Here is a 24072-nt window from a genome sequence, read left to right on the forward strand (position 1 = left end):
AAACTGATGGTCTATAGGAGTTATAATTATACATGGACATTGCCTTAAAATCACCTCTATGCTGAATAATTGTTGACAAGCATTCCATGGAATTGATTGGGTTGACTATTATTTTGGTTTGTGTGGATTTTAATCTACCGTCACTCAACTACGAGCTAACTTGCTGAAAGGTTAGAGTTAGTGTTATGTACTTTTGTGTGTGTGGGTGGATGACGTCAGATGCAACCACTCTATTATAGTAAATATTGCCAATCCTTACTTTATTTGCACCAACTCTGACTGAATTCCATTATTTAAGTCCTCCAACGGTTGCTGTAATTAAAAGACGTAATTATTTGTGATGTCAGGCTCAAGGCAGTCGGCTTTTCTTTTATTATGCACATGCATTTGATTTGTAGAGCTGCTGTAAAATACAGAGACGAAAAATCAAACCGTACAGTTGGTCCACTGCATACTGAAAGATTGCACTCAACACTAGAATAGCTGTGCGCTTAAGCGCCACCATAATATTTTTGAGGTTATAAAAGTTGATTTAGGCGCTGTAAACTACGCTCACTGCACACTCAGTTTGGGGCAAATGGTAAATTCCAAAAATAAGTGTAACTATGATCTATCACACAGATGTGTTGTCAAAAGTTATTATTATGCTCTCACTCTTGTAGAATGGGGAGACTCCACTCATGGGGGCAGCCAGTGGAGGGCACACTGACTGTGTTAAAGAGCTGCTCTCCTCAGGAGCAGTGGTGGACCTGGCTGACAAGGTGAGTATCTGATACTAAACTGATGGTCTATAGGAGTTATAATTATACATGGACATTGCCTTAAAATCACCTCTATGCTGAATAATTGTTGACAAGCATTCCATGGAATTGATTGGGTTGACTATTATTTTGGTTTGTGTGGATTTTAATCTACCGTCACTCAACTACGAGCTAACTTGCTGAAAGGTTAGAGTTAGTGTTATGTACTTTTGTGTGTGTGGATGGATGACGTCAGATGCAACCACTCTATTATAGTAAATATTGCCAATCCTTACTTTATTTGTAATTACAGCACCAACTCTGACTGAATTCCATTATTTAAGTCCTCCAACGGTTGCTGTAATTAAAAGACGTAATTATTTGTGATGTCAGGCTCAAGGCAGTCGGCTTTTCTTTTATTATGCACATGCATTTGATTTGTAGAGCTGCTGTAAAATACAGAGACGAAAAATCAAACCGTACAGTTGGTCCACTGCATACTGAAAGATTGCACTCAACACTAGAATAGCTGTGCGCTTAAGCGCCACCATAATATTTTTGAGGTTATAAAAGTTGATTTAGGCGCTGTAAACTACGCTCACTGCACACTCAGTTTGGGGCAAATGGTAAATTCCAAAAATAAGTGTAACTATGATCTATCACACAGATGTGTTGTCAAAAGTTATTATTATGCTCTCACTCTTGTAGGCTGGGGTTACTCCACTCATGTGGGCAGCCAGTGGAGGTCACACTGACTGTACTAGAGAGCTGCTCTCCTCAGGAGCAGTGGTGGACCTGGCTACCAAGGTGAGTATCTGATACTAAACTGATGGTCTATAGGAGTTATAATTATACATGGACATTGCCTTAAAATCACCTCTATGCTGAATAATTGTTGACAAGCATTCCATGGAATTGATTGGGTTGACTATTATTTTGGTTTGTGTGGATTTTAATCTACCGTCACTCAACTACGAGCTAACTTGCTGAAAGGTTAGAGTTAGTGTTATGTACTTTTGTGTGTGTGGATGGATGACGTCAGATGCAACCACTCTATTATAGTAAATATTGCCAATCCTTACTTTATTTGTAATTACAGCACCAACTCTGACTGAATTCCATTATTTAAGTCCTCCAACGGTTGCTGTAATTAAAAGACGTAATTATTTGTGATGTCAGGCTCAAGGCAGTCGGCTTTTCTTTTATTATGCACATGCATTTGATTTGTAGAGCTGCTGTAAAATACAGAGACGAAAAATCAAACCGTACAGTTGGTCCACTGCATACTGAACGATTGCACTCAACACTAGAATAGCTGTGCGCTTAAGCGCCACCATAATATTTTGGGGGTTATAAAAGTTGATTTAGGCGCTGTAAACTACGCTCACTGCACACTCAGTTTGGGGCAAATGGTAAATAAGTGTAACTATGATCTATCACACAGATGTGTTGTCAGAAGTTATTATTATGCTCTCACTCTTGTAGGATGGGTGGACTCCACTCATGGTGGCAGCCAGTGAAGGTCACACTGACTGTACTAGAGAGCTACTCTCCTCAGGAGCCTTAGTGGACCTGGCTGACAAGGTGAGTATCTGATACTAAACTAATGGTCTATAGGAGTTATAATTATACATGGACATTGCCTTAAAATCACCTCTATGCTGAATAATTGTTGACAAGCATTCCATGGAATTGATTGGGTTGACTATTATTTTGGTTTGTGTGGATTTTAATCTACCGTCACTCAACTACGAGCTAACTTGCTGAAAGGTTAGAGTTAGTGTTATGTACTTTTGTGTGTGTGGATGGATGACGTCAGATGCAACCACTCTATTATAGTAAATATTGCCAATCCTTACTTTATTTGTAATTACAGCACCAACTCTGACTGAATTCCATTATTTAAGTCCTCCAATGGTTGCTGTAATTAAAAGACGTAATTATTTGTGATGTCAGGCTCAAGGCAGTCGGCTTTTCTTTTATTATGCACATGCATTTGATTTGTAGAGCTGCTGTAAAATACAGAGACGAAAAATCAAACCGTACAGTTGGTCCACTGCATACTGAAAGATTGCACTCAACACTAGAATAGCTGTGCGCTTAAGCGCCACCATAATATTTTTGAGGTTATAAAAGTTGATTTAGGCGCTGTAAACTACGCTCACTGCACACTCAGTTTGGGGCAAATGGTAAATTCCAAAAATAAGTGTAACTATGATCTATCACACAGATGTGTTGTCAAAAGTTATTATTATGCTCTCACTCTTGTAGGATGGGCGGACTCCACTCATATTGGCAGCCAGTGGAGGGCACACTGACTGTGTTATACAGCTACTCTCCTCAGGAGCAGTGGTGGACCTGGCTAGCAAGGTGAGTATCTGATACTAAACTGATGGTCTATAGGAGTTATAATTATACATGGACATTGCCTTAAAATCACCTCTATGCTGAATAATTGTTGACAAGCATTCCATGGAATTGATTGGGTTGACTATTATTTTGGTTTGTGTGGATTTTAATCTACTCACTCAACTACGAGCTAACTTGCTGAAAGGTTAGAGTTAGTGTTATGTACTTTTGTGTGTGTGGATGGATGACGTCAGATGCAACCACTCTATTATAGTAAATATTGCCAATCCTTACTTTATTTGTAATTACAGCACCAACTCTGACTGAATTCCATTATTTAAGTCCTCCAACGGTTGCTGTAATTAAAAGACGTAATTATTTGTGATGTCAGGCTCAAGGCAGTCGGCTTTTCTTTTATTATGCACATGCATTTGATTTGTAGAGCTGCTGTAAAATACAGAGACGAAAAATCAAACCGTACAGTTGGTCCACTGCATACTGAAAGATTGCACTCAACACTAGAATAGCTGTGCGCTTAAGCGCCACCATAATATTTTTGAGGTTATAAAAGTTGATTTAGGCGCTGTAAACTACGCTCACTGCACACTCAGTTTGGGGCAAATGGTAAATTCCAAAAATAAGTGTAACTATGATCTATCACACAGATGTGTTGTCAAAAGTTATTATTATGCTCTCACTCTTGTAGGATGGGCGGACTCCACTCATGGGGGCAGCCTATATAGGTCACACTGACATTGTTAGACAGCTACTCTCCTCAGGAGCCGTGGTGGACCTGGCTGACAATGTGAGTATCTGATTGTGTTTATAGGCAGCATGTTTGTGACCATTAATTTTCATCATTTGGCAAATGAAATATTTGCGCATGTACTTACAATTATGCACATTGCCAGTATTTTAATTGTTACGTTTTGCTTATAATTTTACGCTTATCTTGCTTATTTGTGTCTAAGTTGACGAACTGGGCTGCATACGTTTTCGTGGATATGTTGTACACAAATGAATAATTATGATACGTACGTAGCACTTAAAAAGGTTGTACAGTTTAATAACATAGCTGGATAGTTGCATTTTTGCTCTTTGCCAATCCCTTTCCTTTACTTTATTTATGGTCTATCGCACAGATGTGTTCTCAAAAGTTACTGTATGCTCTCACTCTTGTAGGGTGTCTGATTTGCTAAATTTTCTGTGACGTACATACGTATATATACATGCAGTTGTAGGTGTACTGTCATCATTGTTAAGTACATGTACTGACAATCACATGCATGACTGTACATTTCCTTAGTGCTTTAAACTGATGTCCCAGCCGGTTTTAATTTTTATGTACTGTACGAGGTTGTTGTGCTTGTGTTCTCACTCTAGGATGTGGTTGGAAATGTAGAGCAGTGAATGTCTGTATTGTTCAATGTACATTCATATTGTGTTGTCACTGTCTCCACTCCTGCAGGATGGGGACACTCCACTCATGGAGGCAGCCAACTGGGGACGTGTAGATACAGTAAAGACCCTTCTCTCATCAGGGGCTTCTGTTCTCTGCACTAATAATGTGAGCACATGTACTTTATAGAGTACATAGTTGCGTAGTTATACTTAACAAACAGCTTTACATGTACTGTACACCTATACCTCTTACAGTAGTTAATGACTGAACAGAGCTGTCATTTGTACCTTAACAGATAACTCTTAACGTGCTATTACCATGCCAGTATCGCTCTGTCAGCAAAGTACATGTCATACGCATTAGACCACTTTACCTCTTACAATGTACGTCTCATCCCTTCATATGATCATCATCACAGGATGGACAGACAGCTCTGATGAGAGCCAAGGAATCAGAATACTCTAACCCTTCAATAATAAAGCTGCTGGAGGAAGCTACTGAATCACATGTGAGTCCATACCTCAATAATGCACACACTGATCATGAGTGTTTTAGTTTACATAATTATGTACATGTTCATCAATGAAATAATGGCATCGTTTTCTTTTCGTTTACTTTGCCGATTTTTGATTATTTTCACTGATGAGCTCGTACTTTTCTTTGATACAGTAATACTGTCAGTGATGTAATTTAGTGGTCTTAACTGTATTACAGTTCCAATATTACACACACCCAAACAACATGAATACCATTACATGTTCCTCCTCCCCCCCACACACACACACACACAGTCACGTCCGCATTCTGTTCCAGTCCTACCCAGGAACTGGACTATTGTAACCGACGAAGAAACGTGAGTGGCTATTGCACAGTTGAGTCACTAGCTTTATGAATGTGAGTCAAAATAGGAAGAAGCCAGTCTACCAGAACAAGGCAGCAGGGGAAACCGTCTCTACACCACCTGGATGTAAGTGTGTGCTTGTGCTGTATCCAGCACATGGTTCTGTGTGTTTACCTCCTGTGTAGATCCCCTGCACCAAACCTCCGCACACCCTGATGTCACTTTTTACGACAAGCCTCAAGAGAAGGAGTTCACCTCCAGTGGTGGTCATGCCGATTTTGATAATGGAGTTCACGTGACTGTTCCAGCTAATGCTGTCCCAGCAGGGACCTCTGTGGGCATTAAAGTCCAACCCAGCCTTGCATCCAAAGAGGTATTTGTGATGCCTGAGGGCATTCAGTCTGCCAGTCCGTCCTACTTGATCTCTGGTGAAGGTCTAAACGGAGAGGTGACCCTGAGCATGGAGCATCATGTACGAGTGTCCACCCAACAAGAAGCTGATGACCTCCTCTTTCTCCAAGCTGACTCGTCTCCCAAGAGATCTGGTTCTCATAGTGTCTATGAGTACCAGAAAATACCAGAGGGGAGATCAGAGTTCTCTCCTGGAGGGAACACTGGGAGACTGACGCTGGGCACACGGCTGAAGAACTTCTTCAAAATTGGACGGAAAAATAGAGGTTAATACTTAGAAAAATGACCAATTGACCGATTATATTATATGTACAGGCAATACTGACAGTAACCTCTACACTGTCAGAGTCTACCGGTCTCCTCCACAAACAACTGAGGACAGGATAGCCATCATTGTAGTCAGTCTCTGTGGGAGCTTATACGCTAAGGTAAGATGGCTCAATTGAAGTGTGCTCATTTTATGTATCTACAGTTTCTGAGGACGCTTGATACAGTGTTGATCCCACGAGACTATCCTGAAGTGTCTTCAAAGTCAATTGACAGGACGACTCAAGGATCACTGACGTTTGTTGATGTGTGTGCCACTCTCAACATTCACCCTGTGCAAGGATGGTCTGTGGAACCAGACAAGAAATTGGTAAAATGTGAAGTTGGACACACTCTTAAAATCACATTATCTAATTTCAGATCTTGCGTAGTGAAGTGGATCAGCCTGAGATGGAGAAGTACAGACCTGAGGATCTCCACGACTACCCTCCCAGGATAATCTGCAGGCTCTTCCCTGAGAAAAATGCTCCCAAGAGAACCACCTGTACCATCTCCTTGTCTGGACTACTGCCACAGGTCGAATTGTACATACGATTGACAGCACTCACCCCCAAAGTTGCTGTGGATACTACTAAACTACAGGTATTCACTTTTGTACAGTGTAGCCTCTTGAAATGGTGTAGTGGGTACCTTTGGACTAAATTTACCCACTTGATAGCTCTTTGTTAAATCAACTTGAACATGTATAAGTTAATTAATGCACACACAGTTTTTGTTTACAATGTACATTGTAGTTAAGTCTCATTCCAATTTGTTTAGGAGGCCACTGATGAGTTGAGAAGGTCTGCCCTGGCAGTCAGTGACACACAACTTGGCTCTACTGTGAAGAGTGTAGTGTCTCTGATGGAGAGAATGACTGCTGCTCTGAGGTACCACTCAATTGTCTAGTGGAAGTTTGATTATCCTTTTCTAAAGGTCATCTTCTCTGAGTGAGCTGACAGGCCACACTGACTCCATACGGACAGAGATAGCGTCTGTCCTTGTAGTGACCAGGAGGGTTGTCGAGGAGTGCACAGTACAGAGCATCAGTGAGAACATGGGAGCTAGTCTCTCTAAGATGGAGACTTTATCTCACCAGCTTTGTCATGTGGCCAAGGTCAAACTCAGATACTGTCTAGGTGAGAACATGTGTTTATGATATCAAGTGTTAGCTCTCATTCTCGTAGGTACAGACCAGTCAGAGGAGACAGCTGCTCTTGTTGACCTGGTGGAGAACGGAGCTAATCTGTTGAGAGCTGTGGACTGTCTACTCAGGGACATCCACACACTCAGTGGAGTCAGTGGTGAGTGTACATTGTCAGCTGTGTATTGAGTATTAAAGGTACCTACCTATTATGTGCACATTGTTAATCCTCCATTTGTTCAATACCACATTCCCTATTCTTGTGTACCGTATAAACTCTATTTAAGGCGTCACGTTAAAATAGTTACGTTGGTAAAGGTAGCTCTATTAGGAGGTTGGTTTCAAGGCTGGATGGCGCGTCTTTAGAGGGGTGCGTTCTAATTAGAGGTAAAACAGCTTTGCAAAATGGGCTGTGAATGTAGAACCCCTGCAGCAGTTTTTTTGGTCTTCCAACAAGCCTGTGCATAGGTTGCACACGTTAAAGAGGTACTGTGGTTCGTTTTGGCTTGAGGGCTACCCAGATGTGGAAGAAAGAATTCAGTGTGATCTGTTTGCTCATTTTATCTCTAATTACCGCGCACGTTGAAAATAATTACTCACACATGTGGAGCTCATTTAGAGTTTCAAAATTACTTTGGAGGCTTCATGGCGCATCTTTAGAGGGGCTCCTTAAAAAGAGCTTATGCCGTGTACTGAGTCTGTTAGTCTGTTAGTCTCATTTCTTGTACATTGTGTAATTGTACGTGTGCCATAATCTTTCCACTTCCTCCTATTGTGTACTACCAGCCATATACAGTGTATTGTACATGTACTGAGTCTATTTGTTCACATTACATGTACTTAGGTCTCCAGTGTGTGGGCGTATCATGCTCTAACTATTTCCTCTCTCCTGCAGGTAACGCTGGCTACAGTGTGCTGGTGAGCTGCAGTGAGAAGATAGTCCAGTCACTCTCTGAGGAACCGAAGGCCTTGGCCCTCCACCTCCTGTCAGCTGGGCTCATCACTGATCGTGTGTTGCAAGAGACTAACCAGCTAAACGAGATCAAAGCTGACAAAGCCACCAGACTGTACACTGCCTTATTGGATGTGGTCAAACACCACCCCCACAAGTACCGCGACTTTGTATCCACTCTCAGACTCAACCCACTACACACTGACTTGGTCACACTATTAGATAGCAAGTACACGTAGTTTGTCCGCACGTATATACACATAATTATTTTTTGTCTTTTTGTTTATTATCCTTGATTTAATTTTGTCTGAGTCTTGAATTTTTATACTGAATTACATTCTTAACACAAAATTATATAAACTCTGCAGCAGATATTGCATGCATGGATGCCTAAAATTGTAGCCTCGATTCCAGGCCGTTATCAAAAAAGTCCTGGGATCTAATGCTTTACATGACTGCATTAATTGTCATTTGGGATACTAAGCGTTGAAAACATTTCGTAGATCAGTCCATTTCAGTTGTAGCTCTTTCATAGCTCTATTGATGCATTTTATGAATATATACCCAGTAATTATGCACCACCTGCAGCTTAATTGTACATTGTACATGTACAGCTTAGAATAATGATGTAATCCTGAGCCACCTCCTAGCGTTTATAACAAAGCAATTGATTTCACCCCCTAGCTAGCGTTTATAACACAAATAAACAGTAATTGAAATAAGATACAGCACGAAGTATCTTAATTAATTGACACGACACACACACATATTATATACATGACAGATAGAATGAATTTATAATAGTCTGGTAGTAGCAGTAACTATTTAGTTTGTTCAGTAGGTTGTGAGGTGTAGCCATTAGGTATCAGAAGAAGGAGAATGATGACTCACCACTGGCTGTCTCATCTCCCCCGAATAGGAAACAGAAATCTGTGTCTGCGTGTGTGTGAGGAGGTAGATGGAGTCATCGAAAACAAGCTTTAATTTATGTAATTTTATAGCCAACGCTTTTTGAAAACAGAAGATTTGGGCCCGAAAGTAATCGCTGACCTAAGTACACCATATTGTAGCACTACCAAACAGCTACTAAATGCGATTTGAAATTGAACGTTCCCAACACAAATTATGGGCTTGTATGGCAAAGAGCAACACAAATTGCTACTACTATACACAGCACACACCGTAAGAAGCGCATTTCTATTATACAACATACTAAAAGTAGCCCCATGCATGCAAATGAGTTTACCTGTGGCTCCAGTGGTTGTCTTGCTGACGTCATGTGCCTCATCTTGTGAGAACAAGTTGAATCCTCCTCCATCATCATGAGCAGACTCTGAACCTAACCCAGCAAACATGTCCCCAGTAGCACTCGTATCTATACAATGAGTGCATGGTCAATAAAGACATGGATAGTGAAGTACCTGGCTGATTCCCTAGTCCGGATAGAGAGCCTTCCATTCCATAAAACAATCCATTGTCATCTTCTCCAGTAAACTGCAAAAGCGTGTGTGGGTGAATGAGTGGGCGTGCACGAAGACTATACCGTATAGCGTGTAATTTTCGTGGGGCAAAATATTCGTGGTTTTCGTGGTTGGAGGTCTGACCACGAATATTTTACCCACGAATGAAGCGACCTTGCCTACCTTTACCTGCAGTGCAAGCAGCAACCACAAAAATATTACCCACGAAATTTCTCAATATTGCTGAACCACGAATATTTTGTCCCCCGAAAATTACCCGCTATACGGTACATTACTGCAATAAAAATTATTGTATAATTATAATTATGTAACAACATCGAGAGAGTGAGGAAGAAAAGGGGCCTGAGGCAGTGGGGGGGATAATGGGGAAAACGAGAGAGTGGGGGACAAAATTATACAGGGAAAAAATAGGACAAAACACAAATGAAATGCACGCGATGCACGAGCACCATGCTGACATACCTCAAGCTGTTGCTGGTCATTCACAGAGCTCTCCTGATAGTGTCCAGTCTGCCCAAAGTCACCAGCATAGTCTGTGCACTCCTGACCACTGTCACTGGTGAACAGAGTAGCAAATGATGTACTCTCCTGAGAAGTACTGCTTAACTCAAAACCACCCGACTCCTGCTGCAATGTTTGATTATCCATTTCAGCCACAGAATCTTGAATTTCAATGCCTACGTTATTTGTTGCTTTTGATAGAGATGATGGTTGCATGGGAGCTTGGTTATGCCCAGCTTGTGGTACAGTGGTAGTTGGTGTTTGCACTGCTGGTGAGGACTGGCTTGTCGCTAAGGTTGATACAGTAGGCCTAATATTCGGTGTACTAAGAGTCACTTGAGGTGTTGACCTGGCAGTGGGTGGAGTGAACGATAGCAACCTTGGCCTCTGTTGTACTGGTGTGTGCAATAGAGGTATGCACGGTCTAGGAGGTGTGCTAATGGCCAGGGTGGGGATCTGGAAGTTTGAGCGAGGTCGATTAGTAGGTACTTTGAACACAGGTGATTGAAATGCTCCGGGGGATTGTGATATGGAGGCCCTGATAGCGGGTACACGTGAGGGCATGGTTAGTTTAGGGATCTCAAGTTGGTAGCGTGCTCGTGATGGAGTGCTTTGTTTCGGTGGTACTGTCAATGGTAGGATTGTTGGTGGGAGTATTCCAGGAGTACGTGGGCGTTGGGGTGTGTGGGTTGATTGAGTAACGATAGTTACAAATGTAGATTCCTCAGTGTCCATACGATTATCCTGTACGTAAATAATAATCATAGCAAAAGATAAATTATTACCTGAACTACTTTATTCTGACTGTCTCGTTTCTCTTTTTCTTGTTGTTTTTTCATCTCTTCAGCTTTGATCTTCTCACGTAGGACCTCAATATCTTTCTCTAGTAGAGTAGCTTGCTGAGGGTTGCCTGTCGTCATTTCCTGCCTCACTTTAGTTGTCTCCACATGAAGCTCAGCCCTGTCAAAGATAGTAATACAATAATGTCCATAGCAAAGACAACCTACATTTTGAGAACAAATGCGACCAGGGAAATTCTCTCTCCTATGGAAACAAGATACAGTAATATCAATAAATAGTACATATACAATGCATGCATATATAAGTACCTTTTTGCTTTAGAGCAAAGATGGCTTCTTTTGTTTGGTTGATGTTCGTTTCCAGAGTTGAATCTACAGAGAGGCAAGTGATAAGTAGCAATAAACGGATTGTCAATACTCTCACTCTCTTGGCGAAAATTGTTCAGCTGTGTCTCAGTTGCCTGCATGCCCTGAGCTTTCTCTGTGCTGTTGTACTGAACTCTGTATCTCTCCCAGACACTCTCATACTTGGACAAGGATTCATTTTGCTCCCATCTGAAAAACGCAGTCTCATAATTATTAATTAATGCAACTTGTGTGTACTTCTCTGACTCCACTTCTTTCTGTGTTGTGAGTAGTTTCCCCTTCAGTGCATCCTCGTGATCAGCAAGGACAATAGCAGTGCGTTTCAAACTTTGGTGGATTAATTTTAATGTTGATACAGCAATGGAAGTCACTACCTTTCACAGTTGTCTCTGTTGATGAGGAATTGCTTGTGGAGTTGTTTTGCATGCTCGTCCAAATCACTGATTGTTTTCTGAAACTGGAGTATCTGCTTCTGCTTTTCTTTGAGTTGAAACTGGCAGGCTAAATAAAACTCAGAATAATTATTTTATACGACAATTTACAATCAGTTTACATTGTGCTCTTTCTTGCTCGGCTTTGATAGCCTTCAATTGATGGTCGTTCTCGAATTCTGCAAAACAAAGGAACGATTAATTTTAACACAATGAGCATAATGCATGTAACAGAACCTGTATTCTTCAGTATTTGGTCGAAGCCAGAGCCAGCTTCCTGTGCAGAGGTAGCCATTATTGTATTACTATGACAGCATCCTCTTCCACTCCTTTGTTGCCTTCTTTGAGCTATGACAACGTCCTCTTCCGCTCCTTTGTTGCCTTCTTTGAGCTACGACAACGTCCTCTTCCGCTTCTTTGTTGCCTTCTTTGAGCTTTTAATTAACCCTCATGCACAAACCGCATGCATTTATAATTACTAATTCCAATGATTCTTATAATACTAGCCAGAGAGTTGTGTAGGTCTAAAGAGAGAGTACAGAACAGCGTTGCTACTACCACACGGAGAAGGTGAAGCGGCCCGAATAAAGCCAATCCCTCTACAGAAGAAACCAGTGGCAGTGAACACAGCTAGCAGACAAGGACAAAGAGAATTATTATTGATTTTGATAGGAGGTGATTTGTCACATACGTTAATAACTGAATGCTCTCACTGGTTCACCTAGTACCTATATAAGCACACGCTTGATGTGTTGTGAATGACTTGCGTTACCATTCTAGTGATCCTGAAAGTGAATTTATTAATATAGCGAAACTTTCTCTATAGCTGCTCAAAACGCCAGCCATATTATGGAGGAAACGAAAGTCATATACTACATTGATGACGAGGAAACCCCGTACCTGATGAAGATAGGCAAGCCACCAGAGCTGGTCACCCTTGGAGACTTCAAGGGACAGCTCAATCGCACATACATCAAGTTCTTTTTCAAGTCAGAAGATGATGATTTCGGGTGAGTGTAAAGGAGACGTTGTAATACAGTATTTGTAGAGCTTAGTTTGCTAGTTATAGTAGTACTGCATGTATGCTATAGCACTACACCGCTTTCGATCAGGAATATCAAGCGTAGCTAGTCTGCATGATTGCTATTCAGGTGTCTATACACACACTTCAAAACTACAGTATATTTGTGTTGAGGTTGACCTTCATAATGTTGTCATAACTTTCACTGAAATTCATATACCATTGGATTCCTTGTTAAAAAGCGCTTCTATCTATATACTGTAGAGCTGATAACCTTCAACCAGCTAAAAGTTTAGCATTTTCTCTGGCATACTTGTCAACCACATAATTTAAAACCATAAATGAAGCCATAATTGACCACATAGCTTCCAGGGCCGAACTCAACGCAAATAGACTTTAAGTCATGTCGCCAGGTATATCTATCTTCGGGTTGAATAATGCATGTTTCGTCAGTGATTTTGTTCGAGGACATCATGCTAGAGTAATTGTTGACCTATTTTGGTGTCTTAAATTAAATTAGGAAAAAATATACTGTGAGTCTGGTACAATTGCCAACGCGAGTTTGTGCGGACTCTGCAGGTACTTTTTTACACTATACAGTTGTAAATAATTTATATAGCACTACATTGTATTAAAGAAAGCTAGCCTCCAGTCTATTGTTTTATTTTTATTATAGTCAAACAGACTATCTCATGGTACCAAGATAAGATTCAAGCACTATAAAATTAATGCAGTGGAACCTCCGAATAAAGGACACTTTGGGAGCAGAGCTTTGTCCTCTTTTCGAAGGTTGTCCTCCGGTGGGAGGTTCATTCATAGCCATATCAAGGAATTATAGATAGTATGTTCATGTATTGTTCATGTATATAGTATGGACCCTATTTCTAGTTCAAGAAGCTAAGGAACTTGCTAAAATCAAAGATATAAAACAACCTCCTTCTCGTCCTCTGTCCGGAATCAAGAAGGAGGTTGCTTTTGTGTACTTACATAGTAATTTCAATCAGTGCCATAGCTAGTGTCCTTTATAGAAAGGTTGTCCACTAGTAAGAGGGTCCGTTATGGGAGGTTCCATTGTATAAAAACAATTCTACTGCTTCCAGAGGAGAGGAGTATAGTCAGGGTCAAAAGTTCAAAATCAAAATCTACTTCGGGGGACATTTTAATGACATTCCGATCGTGTAATCTTCCTTTAGTACCTCCAACCCTTGTAAACTTCACTGTGGTTGGAGGTAACAAAGAAAGAAAACAATTGAAATGCAAGTGCATAATTAGTCTCGCGAGCAGACGTGGGAGGGAGGTAACGTTCCCTCCCTCCCACGTCTGCTCGCGAGACTAGTGCATAATCTACCTATGTATAAGGTCGAAGGTGAGTCTAGTAGTCCAGTCCAGTGTATAGATACACCCCCCCTCTTGTCTGTTTTGGGTGTGGAGCATATTCAGGGATTCTACAAGTAACAAGATAGTTTTTATAATGATGCCCATACATTTATTGTTATTTTTCACATCATGGTTATATTCACTGTGGTTTCATTATGTATGCAGTGTTGTTAAGGAAGAACTGGCTGAAGATGATGCTCTACTGCCCCAGGTCAATGGTCGCGTCGTGTGCTGGGTAAGTGCCTCACTATATTACGATGTGTGTTATGTCTATGTGTTATGTGGTGCTCAAGTTCATTATATGCCTCGAGGCGTAGCCGCATGAGGAAGCTGACTGAGTGTGTGTATTCCAGCTGTAACTGCTAAAAACGATTGCAATGCAACGACAAATAACAGCTTCTCTATATATACATGTATAAGGCTTCTAGCCATGTTCTCTTGGATTTTGATTTGTGGATTTGCAAACTAAAGCTTCTTTTTCTAGTTTTACTTACAGTGAAGGCTGTTGCAGTCTCTTCAGAATTGTTCCTAGCATCATCTGCTCGCACAAAGTTTCTCAATTTATGAGTTAGCCTTATACTAATGCACTAGCTATTTGTTAGCTACAAGAGTCAGAAAAGGCACTGCAAAGCTGTACTGCCAGAGCTGCAGCAGCCATTGCGAACTTACCTATTGCAGATACACTCCTTTTTAATCTGAGGCGTGTGGGCGGCCACGGGTTATAGTAGTCGTTTAGTTTGTTTGTTTGTTTGTAATTTCTGAGTCTACTCACAATAAGTTACTACTTTTTTTAATAGTGGCAGATTTTGATGTTAAAACTTTATTGTCGAATAAAAGCGAGCAGAAGCTAAGGAGCTTGAACCTTGCACAGCTAACACGCGTCGTTTATTCGAGGTACTGTTTAAGTGATCTCGTACCAGGACCAATGGAACAGGGTCGCTAAAGTCAAGAGCACATTATAGAAGGAGCGTCTAACTCTGCATGGGTTCGGAAATCGCATCTCGTGTGTTTTTCTAAACGCCGCATTGCCTTATGAAAAGTGTGTAAGTACTGTGTACATCAATTACAGGCTTTTGGAGGCCTCCTTCTGTGTCTGTATATCCTAGTAAAATGTATTTTCTCACACTATGGTTGGTGTTAATTCAGCTTGCTAATAACTATCACCACCCACTATAGCCAGGTGTCTTGCCAGTAGTTGCCTACCACACTCCTCTCCCCCCAGTAGTTGCCTACCACACTCCTCTCCCCCCAGTAGTTGCCTACCACACTCCTCTCCCCCAGTATTTGCCTACCACACTCTTCCCCCCCAGTAGTTGCCTACCACACTCCTCTCCCCCAGTAGTTGCCTACCACACTCCTCCCCCCGAGTAGTTGCCTACCACACTCCTCTCCCCCAGTAGTTGCCTATACCACACTATTCTCCCTCAGTAGTTGCCTACCACACTCCTCCCCCCCAGTAGTTGCCTACCACACTCCTCCCCCCCAGTAGTTGCCTACCACACTCCTCTCACCCAGTAGTTGCCTACCACACTCCTCTCACCCAGTAGTTGCCTACCACACTCCTCCCCCCCAGTAGTTGCCTACCACACTCCTCTTCCTCTCCAGGTGATCACAGAGTCTAATGTTTCAGGATCAGAGGCTAGTGGCTCTGAGGGAGACTTCATAAAATTTCAATCCAAGGACCTACTGTTTGAAGCAAAAACTCACAGCAGTCCCAATAAGTAGGCAATACAAGTAGTAGCTATAGCTAGTATGCTGTGCAATGGTGTGTACTTGTACAATGTTGTTGCTAACTACTGTATAGGTTTTGAATATTAATAGATCCCATTTGAGTGCATTTAGCAGGGAACTATGAGCTATAGTACCCGTACTATAGATTGCTCTGGGCTACAAACTACAACATTATACATTGTATTGTCATTTACAAGAAGATACACATATAAATTATTGTAGCTAGAATCCCAGCATGATGCTTAGTCTAGTAACATAATAACAGAACTAGAATGGAAGAGAGAAGCTCTAGAGTATTTTTTGGCTTTGTTCGAGAGTAGTAGGAGCCGTTCGTTTCTTGGGCAGTGTGCTGTACTTTTTGCTGCAAGGCTGCATGGGGGAGGAGCTGGATGTATGGAAGTGCTGGGATTCTAGCTTTGGCTTCTTCTTTTGGCTTTGTTCAAGAGTAGTATAGGAGCCGCTCGTTTGCTGCAAATTCTAGCTTAGGTGTCTTCCTTTCGCTATGTGAGAGTAGTATATGAGCCGCTCGTTTCTTGGGAGTGTTATTTGCTGCAAAATTGGGGGAGGAGCTGGACGTTTCCGTTTTGTGGGTGGAGCTAGATCCAGGACTATAATTTTATAAACTGAGGTGGAGGAACAGGGTTAACTTGAATAGAGACCACAGATTTAGTAGAGACACAGAGATGCCAACTTCAGATACAAAAGAAATGATGCGGTTGCTAGGTTGGCTGTTTATATAGGTTGACTGTTGCTAATTATAAGCTAGTGCATTTCTAGTAGCCAATAGGTTTTGCGATCTAAATCAGTTAGAACATGTGTATTCGGTATCTATGGTTATAGTGTCCCTCATCCCTCAGGCGTCATGCCCATGTTCTAACTATAACCTAGTGTATGTGTACTGTTACTACCTCCTTGCAGTGGAGGTGTGAAGTTCCATGGTAGTCTGAGATCACCTGCCCCCCTAGTGCCACAGGGCACACAGAGAGGACCTGTGGTGAGGCAGATACTTATATACGATGTAGCTTCATGAACAGTGTCATGCAGCCTCCTTCACAAGGCCTAACAAGGAGGCCTGCTACTGACCGCTTGTGCATGCGCAAAATTATTGAATAATTTCCCTGTAGTAATTATTTCCCATTAAACTGAAATTTTACCCGAAAAATATCCTGAATAACATACAGACAAAGAATACTATTAAAGTCATACACAGAACTATATAGCTAGCTAGCAGAGACAGATCTGTACGTTTGGTTGCAGCAGCTATTTCTTTCTGATAGAGTTTACATGTATACTTTCACCAAGGTTAGTATAGGCGTGGCCTGTCCATATAGGCTATTGTCAGCCTTCCCTCCGTTCAGACGATTATCATCCACACTGTTGCAGGCTGTGAGTCTTTTGTTAACATAGCAGGCTAAGGGTAGCTATTAGAATACTACCAGATGGGCTAGAAACCTTCAATCGAACTTCTATCTACTTTCTTCAATCCACTTCCGTTGTGATGTCAGTGTTTTATTGAGCATAATTATACTATGATATTTGGAGTCCCCAGTTTCTGGGGATTATGTGGTGCATGCGCAAACAGTCGATACCAGGCCCATCTTCAGTGCGGCCGGGAATCGAGGCTAGAACAGTGTATGCATGTAATAAATGTCCACTATAAATGTGTCGTGTCCATTCATCCATCAGGTGTACCCTGCTCCCCTGCGTACTGGCAGTGCTACCCACCACCCACCGTCTGCCTCTCTGCCAGTTGGAGTTTTGATTACTGCTGGAGGTGGTAAGATCTTTGTTACGTGTTTGGTATCTTTGTGGTATACCATTTTCTTCTGAAGTATCTTTGTGAAGTAGTTAGGATTACCTTTCCATTTACATGTAGATGCAATGTGCGATCTAGGTAAGTCTACCTTTACATGACTGTATTTTATATGGGTGCATATTGTACAGTATACCAACTCTGAGCAATAGTCAATTCTTATGTGAAGTATGCCCACCTCCAGCAGTGGCGGATCCAGAGGGGGTTCTTTGGGTTCAATTGAACCCCCCTTTGAGAAAGAAGTGAGTGGGAGACTCAAGCAACTAGTTAGCAAGTTTTTCCTTTCTTACTAGCTTTCACATGCACTTCTCACTTATCTTTAGTCCTTGTTAGTCCTGCGAAGCTTTGTCTGTGCAGTTTCAGTGACTATGAAGGCTAAAAACTCTCCAGCGTGAGCGTAGTGCATGCAGATTGCTTATGAAAAATGATGACCTCTTTTTTTAGGAAAAAATTCGGTGCGCATGCTCACTGTTTCAAAGAAGTGACGACATTTTTTTTAGGTAAATTTAACAGTCCTTGACCGCTCAGAGCCATGGAACCCCCCTTTCAAGAATCCTAGATCCGCCACTGTCCAGGTAGTGTAGGTATGGCTGCTGAGCTGTGCTTCCTGTGTGAGGATCCAATAGACATTAAGTTTGAGCCATGTGGTCATGCTGTCATGTGCTCAGCATGTGCACAGAGAACCAGAAAATGCCCCATTTGCAAAGTGAGGATTAAGTCAAAGTCCATAGAAAACCCTTCGTAAATTTACCTCGCACCTTAAAGGCTTCCCACTTAGTATCATACAGTTCATTTAGTCTAGAGAGTAGATTACCACAAATGTGTGAGTAGTTGTACTTAAATGTAAATATCTTTTGATTGGAGCATTTCTAAGAAATGGTGTTGATACTTGTGTGTAGATAAATGACTGAACTACAACATATCCAAAAATGTTTCCATGGAAACATAAGGTGGTGGGTTTGTGGTGATTAATAGAACAACAGCAAATTGTTATAGTGGGTAATCGGTTAGAGTAATAAAACAGTAATCTTGTACAGCTAAGGTCCTAGACTTCATCACATAATTGTTCAATGGTTTAGGTATCCTGGCCATCCCTTTATGGGTGTTACAAATGTTCACATAATTCATGATTTACTGGTTTTCAGGTACACTTTTGGTTAGAGTAATAACTTTTAAAAAATTAATAGCTTAGCTTTAAAATTTTTATAGTAAGTTTACAGATAAATGGGCTACATTTTGATACCAAGAACATCTTCCATTGCTGAGATAACATGACATCAACAGCTGCAAACCACAAACCAATGAATCGATGCTTTATCAACCACAAACGTAATTAAGAGTGGGCGTACAGTTATTGTACGCCCACTTACGTGGTTAATTAAAGTGTCATCGATTTGTGGTTAGCAGCTTGTGATGTCATCAAAACAGTAAAATAGTAGAATATGTAGTTTTTCAGTGATATTTCAACAATGGAATAAGCATAAAGGATGTTCTTGGTATCAAAATGTAGCCCATTTATTTGTAAACTTACCAGAGAACTTTTAAAGCTAAGCTATAAAATTTTCAGAAGATATTACCAAAAGTGTACCTAAAAACCGGTAAATCATGAATTATAGACACTGTGAGCATATGGGATGGTCAGGAAACCTAAACCATTAAACGATTATGTGATGAAGTCTAGGACCTTAGCTGTACAAGGTTAGTGTTTTATTACTCTAACCGATTACTCACTATAACAATTTGCTGTTGTTCTATTAATCACCACAAACCCACCACCTTATGTTTCCATGGAAACATTTTTGGATATGTTGTAGTTCAGTCATTCATCTACACACGGGTATCAACACCATTTCTTAGAAATGCTCCAATCGAAAGATATTTACATTTAAGTACAACTACTCACACATTTGTTGTAATCTACTCTCTAGACTAAATGAACTGTATATGAATTTCGTGGAATGGCCTCTAAAAGCATTTCGTTGAATAAATTTTGTGGGTTGACTGCTAACCTGAAACACTCCCAGGTCACGCCTTTTAATCTTTGCACATTATAGCAGATAATTCTAAATAACAATTTTCCTGGAGTTTTGTGCTAACCCGAAAACAGCGAAAATTAAGCTCCTCGAAAATTTCGTACTGTACGGTACTTTTGTTGAAGAGTACAATTTGCAGATGTTGCAGATTATGATTATCCCTTACACAGGCTGCAGTCAAGACTATCTCCAAGCTGTCCAAGGTTTGTGTGATGTGTAATGAAGAGGAGGCCACAGCCACTGTCAAGCCATGTGATCACACCTTCTGTCCAGGTACTGGTACTTAATGATAGGTATATGCATCACTCAGAAACAGCCTCTCTGTGTGGTTTATAAGCCCCCACTATCCTCCACAGTCTCACCTTTCTTTCATATGTACTAGCTTTCATTTACTGTCTTCTCCCTCTCTCACTGTATAGAATGTGCCCGGAGGATGAAGACATGCTTCGAGTGTCGAGTGCTTATTACTGCAAAAGAGGGACTACGTACGTAAACTGCATTACAAGTTTACACAAGCTGTGTTGTTTAATTAGATAACCTCTATAACTGTATAGTACATGTACTTAGCAATATTGTGATTTTGTGTCAAATAATACCTCCCCCCCCCACACACACACACACACATACACATACATCCACCCACCCACACACACACACATACACACAGCCCCCGTCTCGGCCACTAGTGTTCATCCGCTGGCCAGCCCTGACTCTGAATCTAAATGTCCTATTTGTCTGACAGAGCCTAAGAACACGTCCTTCCTGTGTAGACACCAGACATGCTGGGACTGTGCACAGAAGGTCGACCATTGCCCCGTGTGCAAGAAGTTTGTGACTCATAGAATTCAGTTGTTTCAGTGACAATTTAGTATTTGTTTTGTTTAATTGTTGTTCTTTCTTTTCTGACTTTGTCATGCAGACTTTTTTATGCGATGTGTTTTAAGGTTTTAGGTACACGTGCAGTGAACATTAGACAACTTTTGTGTGTAGTGTTAATTGTTGTTTCGTTATTTATGTCAATTGTTAGTTATCAATGAATTAATGGTAATAGTATAATAGCACTGCACACGGTCAGTGAGCAGACTATAGATGATTTGTGCCCCAGTATAGGAATTAAGACAGGGAGTCAAAGACATTTTAAGTCTCATACTATGCAGCTGGTCTCGAGGCTAGTCTGGACCTCTATTATATACTGGATCTCATCCATAAATTGTCAGAGGAATTGTAATTATAGGAAAATTAATATACATCCGGTATTGCATGGGCGCGCGGGAGGGGTCTAATGCGCAATGCAACACTTGATTTGCCACGGGATCGGAGCTCATCATTACTCGATTATCAACTATCAATGAGCTCAATGGCCTCTGCACCACCTATGGTTACCTATGGTTACCTATATTGTTATAGTTACCTACGGTTACCTATATGGTTACCTATATTAATAATAATAAATAATAATCATTGAACACGCCAGGAATAGGTGTACATAATTATTATAATTATTACATGTATAGTAATAGTATAGTACTAGCTATAGTGCAAGAATTGTTAGTCCAACTTAAAGTCAATCGCAGCAGATAGAGTTAATTATCATTGATGTATCTTCATCACGCGAGTTGAATGAAATGCGGCCAAGCTTGACATCCCAAACAAAGTCCGCACAAACCATGTCGTCACTGCTATAAACTTTTATAAAATTCCGTTTGATCAGGTTGTTAGCCCCGACTGCTGTGAATGCATGGCTAGACGCCCACGAGAAAACCGATCTAATGAGGGTGGATTTCGATGCTAAAGCACGTGAAATGAAGTAAAAAAAAAGATCTGGTATATATTCTATTAAACAAACTCTGAACTCTAGCAACACAGTGGAGAATTCTTGTGTGACATTGACGAGGCAATCTCCAAATTTTCATCAAAATATTGTTAAAAGCGGTTTCAAGAGCACGAATTTTCTTACTGTCAATTCTCCACAAAACACAACCATAATAATTACAGTGAAAGGCAGTGGGTCATAATTAGCTTAGTTTTCACTCTCATATCACACCCACTAAATGTATGGAGCAGGTAGTTAGCTTTCCTGCACATAGCGGAAGTTACTTGTGCAATATCAACTTCGTCATCCAACTTGCGATGAAGGGTGTGGCCAAGGTGGGTCACTATGTCTGTAAATTGAAGAGCAACTTCATTGAACCTGAATACTCCGTTAGGTAGTGTGCTGAAACAAATAAGTTGAGTTTTGCTGGCATTAAAAGTTATATCGAATTCAGAGGCAAATACTTCACATTCTTTCAATAAGATACGCATGGCAGATGGTGAGGGGGCCAGAAGGGCTATATCGTCAGCATATAACCAAGTGCACAGACAGAGTGCCCACCAAGTTGGCAACCAATTCCGAGTCGAGATAGTCTTTGCAGGAGCTCGTCAATATAAAACCGTGAAAAGGATTGGAGAGAGAACACCACCCTGACGTACAACATTCGAAACATTAAAAGATGCTGAAGTATCTGCATTCCAGCGAACAACTAGTTCTTGGTCCCTGTACCAAAATTAATATAAAAATAAAAAATAAAAATATACATCCGGTATTGCATGGGCGCACGGGAGGGGTCTAATGCGCAATGCATGGACTATGAGCATTAGTAGGCTTTGCAGCAAGAAGCTGAGGAAATTTAACACGGGATCGGAGCTCATCATTACTCGACTATCAATGAGCTCAATGGCCTCTGCACCACCTATGGTTACGCCGCCGGCAGCACCACCACCGGCAAATTGCTTTTTGTTTTTGCTGACTCAGCAGTAGAACATGACTGTATCTAGGCGAATCTAGCTATGGGTATTATGTGCTGGTCCAGTAACCATCATAGACACCAAACACAACTAGCTGTCAACAGATTCAGCGACAGAAACTGTGCAGAAATATTGTCTCATGAATCAGTCGCCCTCTATAACACAGACCCGTGATTAGGCCGCCCAACTTTTAGAGGGCGGCTAAAATAGAGACTATCAAAAGTCATTGACTGCCAAGGACCTTAGCCTCGATCCCAGGCCTTACTTTTTCTTGCTGTTGTCACTGTTCATCCATAAATCATAAGAAAGACATAGTGAGGCAGCAAAGAAAGAAATGGGCGTACAGTTAAAGAAAAAGTAAGGCCTGGTTCGGGAAATCGCGTGATCCACAAGGATTTTTATGAACGTGGGCGATATGTAGCCCACAATCACGTAAGATATTCTCCCACGCATTCAGAGTTAATTAATAAGACTGTACGTACTGAGACAACCACCAAGCTGTGCTGCAAGTCAGATCAGAGAACCAGCGTGGCCAGCTCTGGTGGAAGTAGCTACCTGCTATATGATAATGATGACTAGATCTATACTATCAGTAGACTATAGTATGTAGAAAGACACAAGAAAAGGTGCATAGTCTGATATAATCTGAACACATAACTAGTAGAACATCTAGCTAAGCCTAAGGTATAGCTAGCTATAGTGCTTGCAAACTTCCAGTTCCAAGTCCATGTCCAGCTTGCTGCAGGCAAAGTTTTATTAGTCATAGATCTCTGCGTGGGCAGTCCAACATCTCTAGCTCAGCATGCCCACGCTCATTTTCACCCTTCACTTCCCGATACAGGCTCTCCTTTTTCCTAACTCTACGTCTATTTCTTTCTTTATTCCTCCAATTAATACCGTATTTTATCTCATTGAATGATTAATACAGTATTTTATCTTATTGAACGATTATGATAAAGATTGTGATAAAGAACAGAAAAAGGAGAGCCTGTGTAGAGGCTACAAGGACCTAGCCTCGAATCTATATTTTAATCGGCCTGGTCCCAATAGTACATGTAAAAGAAACGGGATCACGTGAGCTTATGCTTGCACCGTGAGGCCTCTGGGACCGTGCGCGTTGAAGATATTACAACACTTAGCTTCTTCTTTTTATTTGTGGGGTAAGAACTGACTTATGAATTGCATCTATTGTAAATGAATGATCATAGTAGTAGTATAATGATGGTATTTTATTGCTTCAGCTATATTATATTGGAAGTGGGGATAGCATATACTTCTTGAGTTATTGGCCGATATGTTGATTTCCACTAGCCATCTTTGCGGGGTAGCATCTCCATAATTAAGCTGAGTTTATATTAGAGACTCGGCATTATTAAAGATTAATGTCCATATTATTGCTTCCAATCCATTAGATTTTGAAAATCACTATTCATGCTCTGATTTTGTCACCGCAGTGTCGATGTGTACGTGTGGCAAGAACTTGGACTGAGAAATCACTGGAAGAACATTGATAATTCATGTATAATTATGTTTAGACCATGCTTATACCTTTTATTGATTGTTCATTGTTGTCTATGCATGATCAT

At 41.0% G+C, this 24072-nt stretch overlaps 5 protein-coding genes across 8 annotated transcripts in view; 2 read left to right on the forward strand and 3 right to left on the reverse strand.

Moving 5' to 3' along the window:
- LOC135334167 (selenoprotein K-like) overlaps nucleotides 1–24072 on the reverse strand; it is a 148615-nt gene that overhangs the window by 79628 nt on the left and 44915 nt on the right. The window lies entirely within an intron of this gene.
- Nucleotides 1–24072, reverse strand: part of LOC135334164 (selenoprotein K-like) — a 95030-nt gene that overhangs the window by 1307 nt on the left and 69651 nt on the right. The window lies entirely within an intron of this gene.
- LOC135334125 (uncharacterized) overlaps nucleotides 1–24072 on the forward strand; it is a 54601-nt gene that overhangs the window by 747 nt on the left and 29782 nt on the right. The window contains exons 3-19 of one of the 4 annotated variants that reach the window (XM_064529185.1): nucleotides 663–761; nucleotides 1449–1547; nucleotides 2226–2324; nucleotides 3012–3110; nucleotides 3796–3894; nucleotides 4558–4656; nucleotides 4910–4999; nucleotides 5283–5344; nucleotides 5400–5458; nucleotides 5518–6009; nucleotides 6059–6171; nucleotides 6216–6380; nucleotides 6431–6652; nucleotides 6830–6939; nucleotides 6986–7188; nucleotides 7237–7353; nucleotides 8089–8496. In XM_064529185.1, coding sequence (XP_064385255.1) covers nucleotides 663–761; nucleotides 1449–1547; nucleotides 2226–2324; nucleotides 3012–3110; nucleotides 3796–3894; nucleotides 4558–4656; nucleotides 4910–4999; nucleotides 5283–5344; nucleotides 5400–5458; nucleotides 5518–6009; nucleotides 6059–6171; nucleotides 6216–6380; nucleotides 6431–6652; nucleotides 6830–6939; nucleotides 6986–7188; nucleotides 7237–7353; nucleotides 8089–8384 — 2523 coding nt within the window. In that variant the 3' untranslated portion in view covers nucleotides 8385–8496. Of the gene's footprint in view, nucleotides 1–662; nucleotides 762–1448; nucleotides 1548–2225; nucleotides 2325–3011; nucleotides 3111–3795; nucleotides 3895–4557; nucleotides 4657–4909; nucleotides 5000–5282; nucleotides 5345–5399; nucleotides 5459–5517; nucleotides 6010–6058; nucleotides 6172–6215; nucleotides 6381–6430; nucleotides 6653–6829; nucleotides 6940–6985; nucleotides 7189–7236; nucleotides 7354–8088; nucleotides 8497–24072 lie in introns of those variants that run through there. The other 3 variants (XM_064529187.1, XM_064529186.1, XM_064529184.1) reach the window with 3 other exon arrangements.
- LOC135333063 (uncharacterized) lies at nucleotides 9011–12052 on the reverse strand. Its single transcript, XM_064527994.1, has 12 exons — nucleotides 11962–12052; nucleotides 11847–11903; nucleotides 11668–11794; nucleotides 11531–11620; nucleotides 11352–11482; nucleotides 11237–11299; nucleotides 11135–11171; nucleotides 10913–11087; nucleotides 10089–10871; nucleotides 9567–9639; nucleotides 9392–9520; nucleotides 9011–9081 (listed from the first exon to the last, which is right to left on the reverse strand). Exons 1-12 carry the CDS (start codon nucleotides 12017–12019, stop codon nucleotides 9011–9013), a joined length of 1794 nt encoding a protein of 597 aa, XP_064384064.1. The 5' UTR covers nucleotides 12020–12052.
- Nucleotides 12189–20733, forward strand: LOC135334154 (uncharacterized). Its single transcript, XM_064529228.1, has 10 exons — nucleotides 12189–12399; nucleotides 12551–12734; nucleotides 14288–14357; nucleotides 15728–15843; nucleotides 16772–16847; nucleotides 17540–17630; nucleotides 18242–18372; nucleotides 19870–19972; nucleotides 20119–20184; nucleotides 20367–20733. The coding sequence occupies exons 2-10, from the start codon at nucleotides 12574–12576 to the stop codon at nucleotides 20558–20560; spliced, it is 1008 nt and encodes a 335-aa protein (XP_064385298.1). The 5' UTR covers nucleotides 12189–12399; nucleotides 12551–12573; the 3' UTR covers nucleotides 20561–20733.

Source organism: Halichondria panicea, chromosome 3 (assembly GCF_963675165.1).
Source record: "Halichondria panicea chromosome 3, odHalPani1.1, whole genome shotgun sequence".
Taxonomy (NCBI): Eukaryota; Metazoa; Porifera; class Demospongiae; order Suberitida; family Halichondriidae; genus Halichondria; species Halichondria panicea.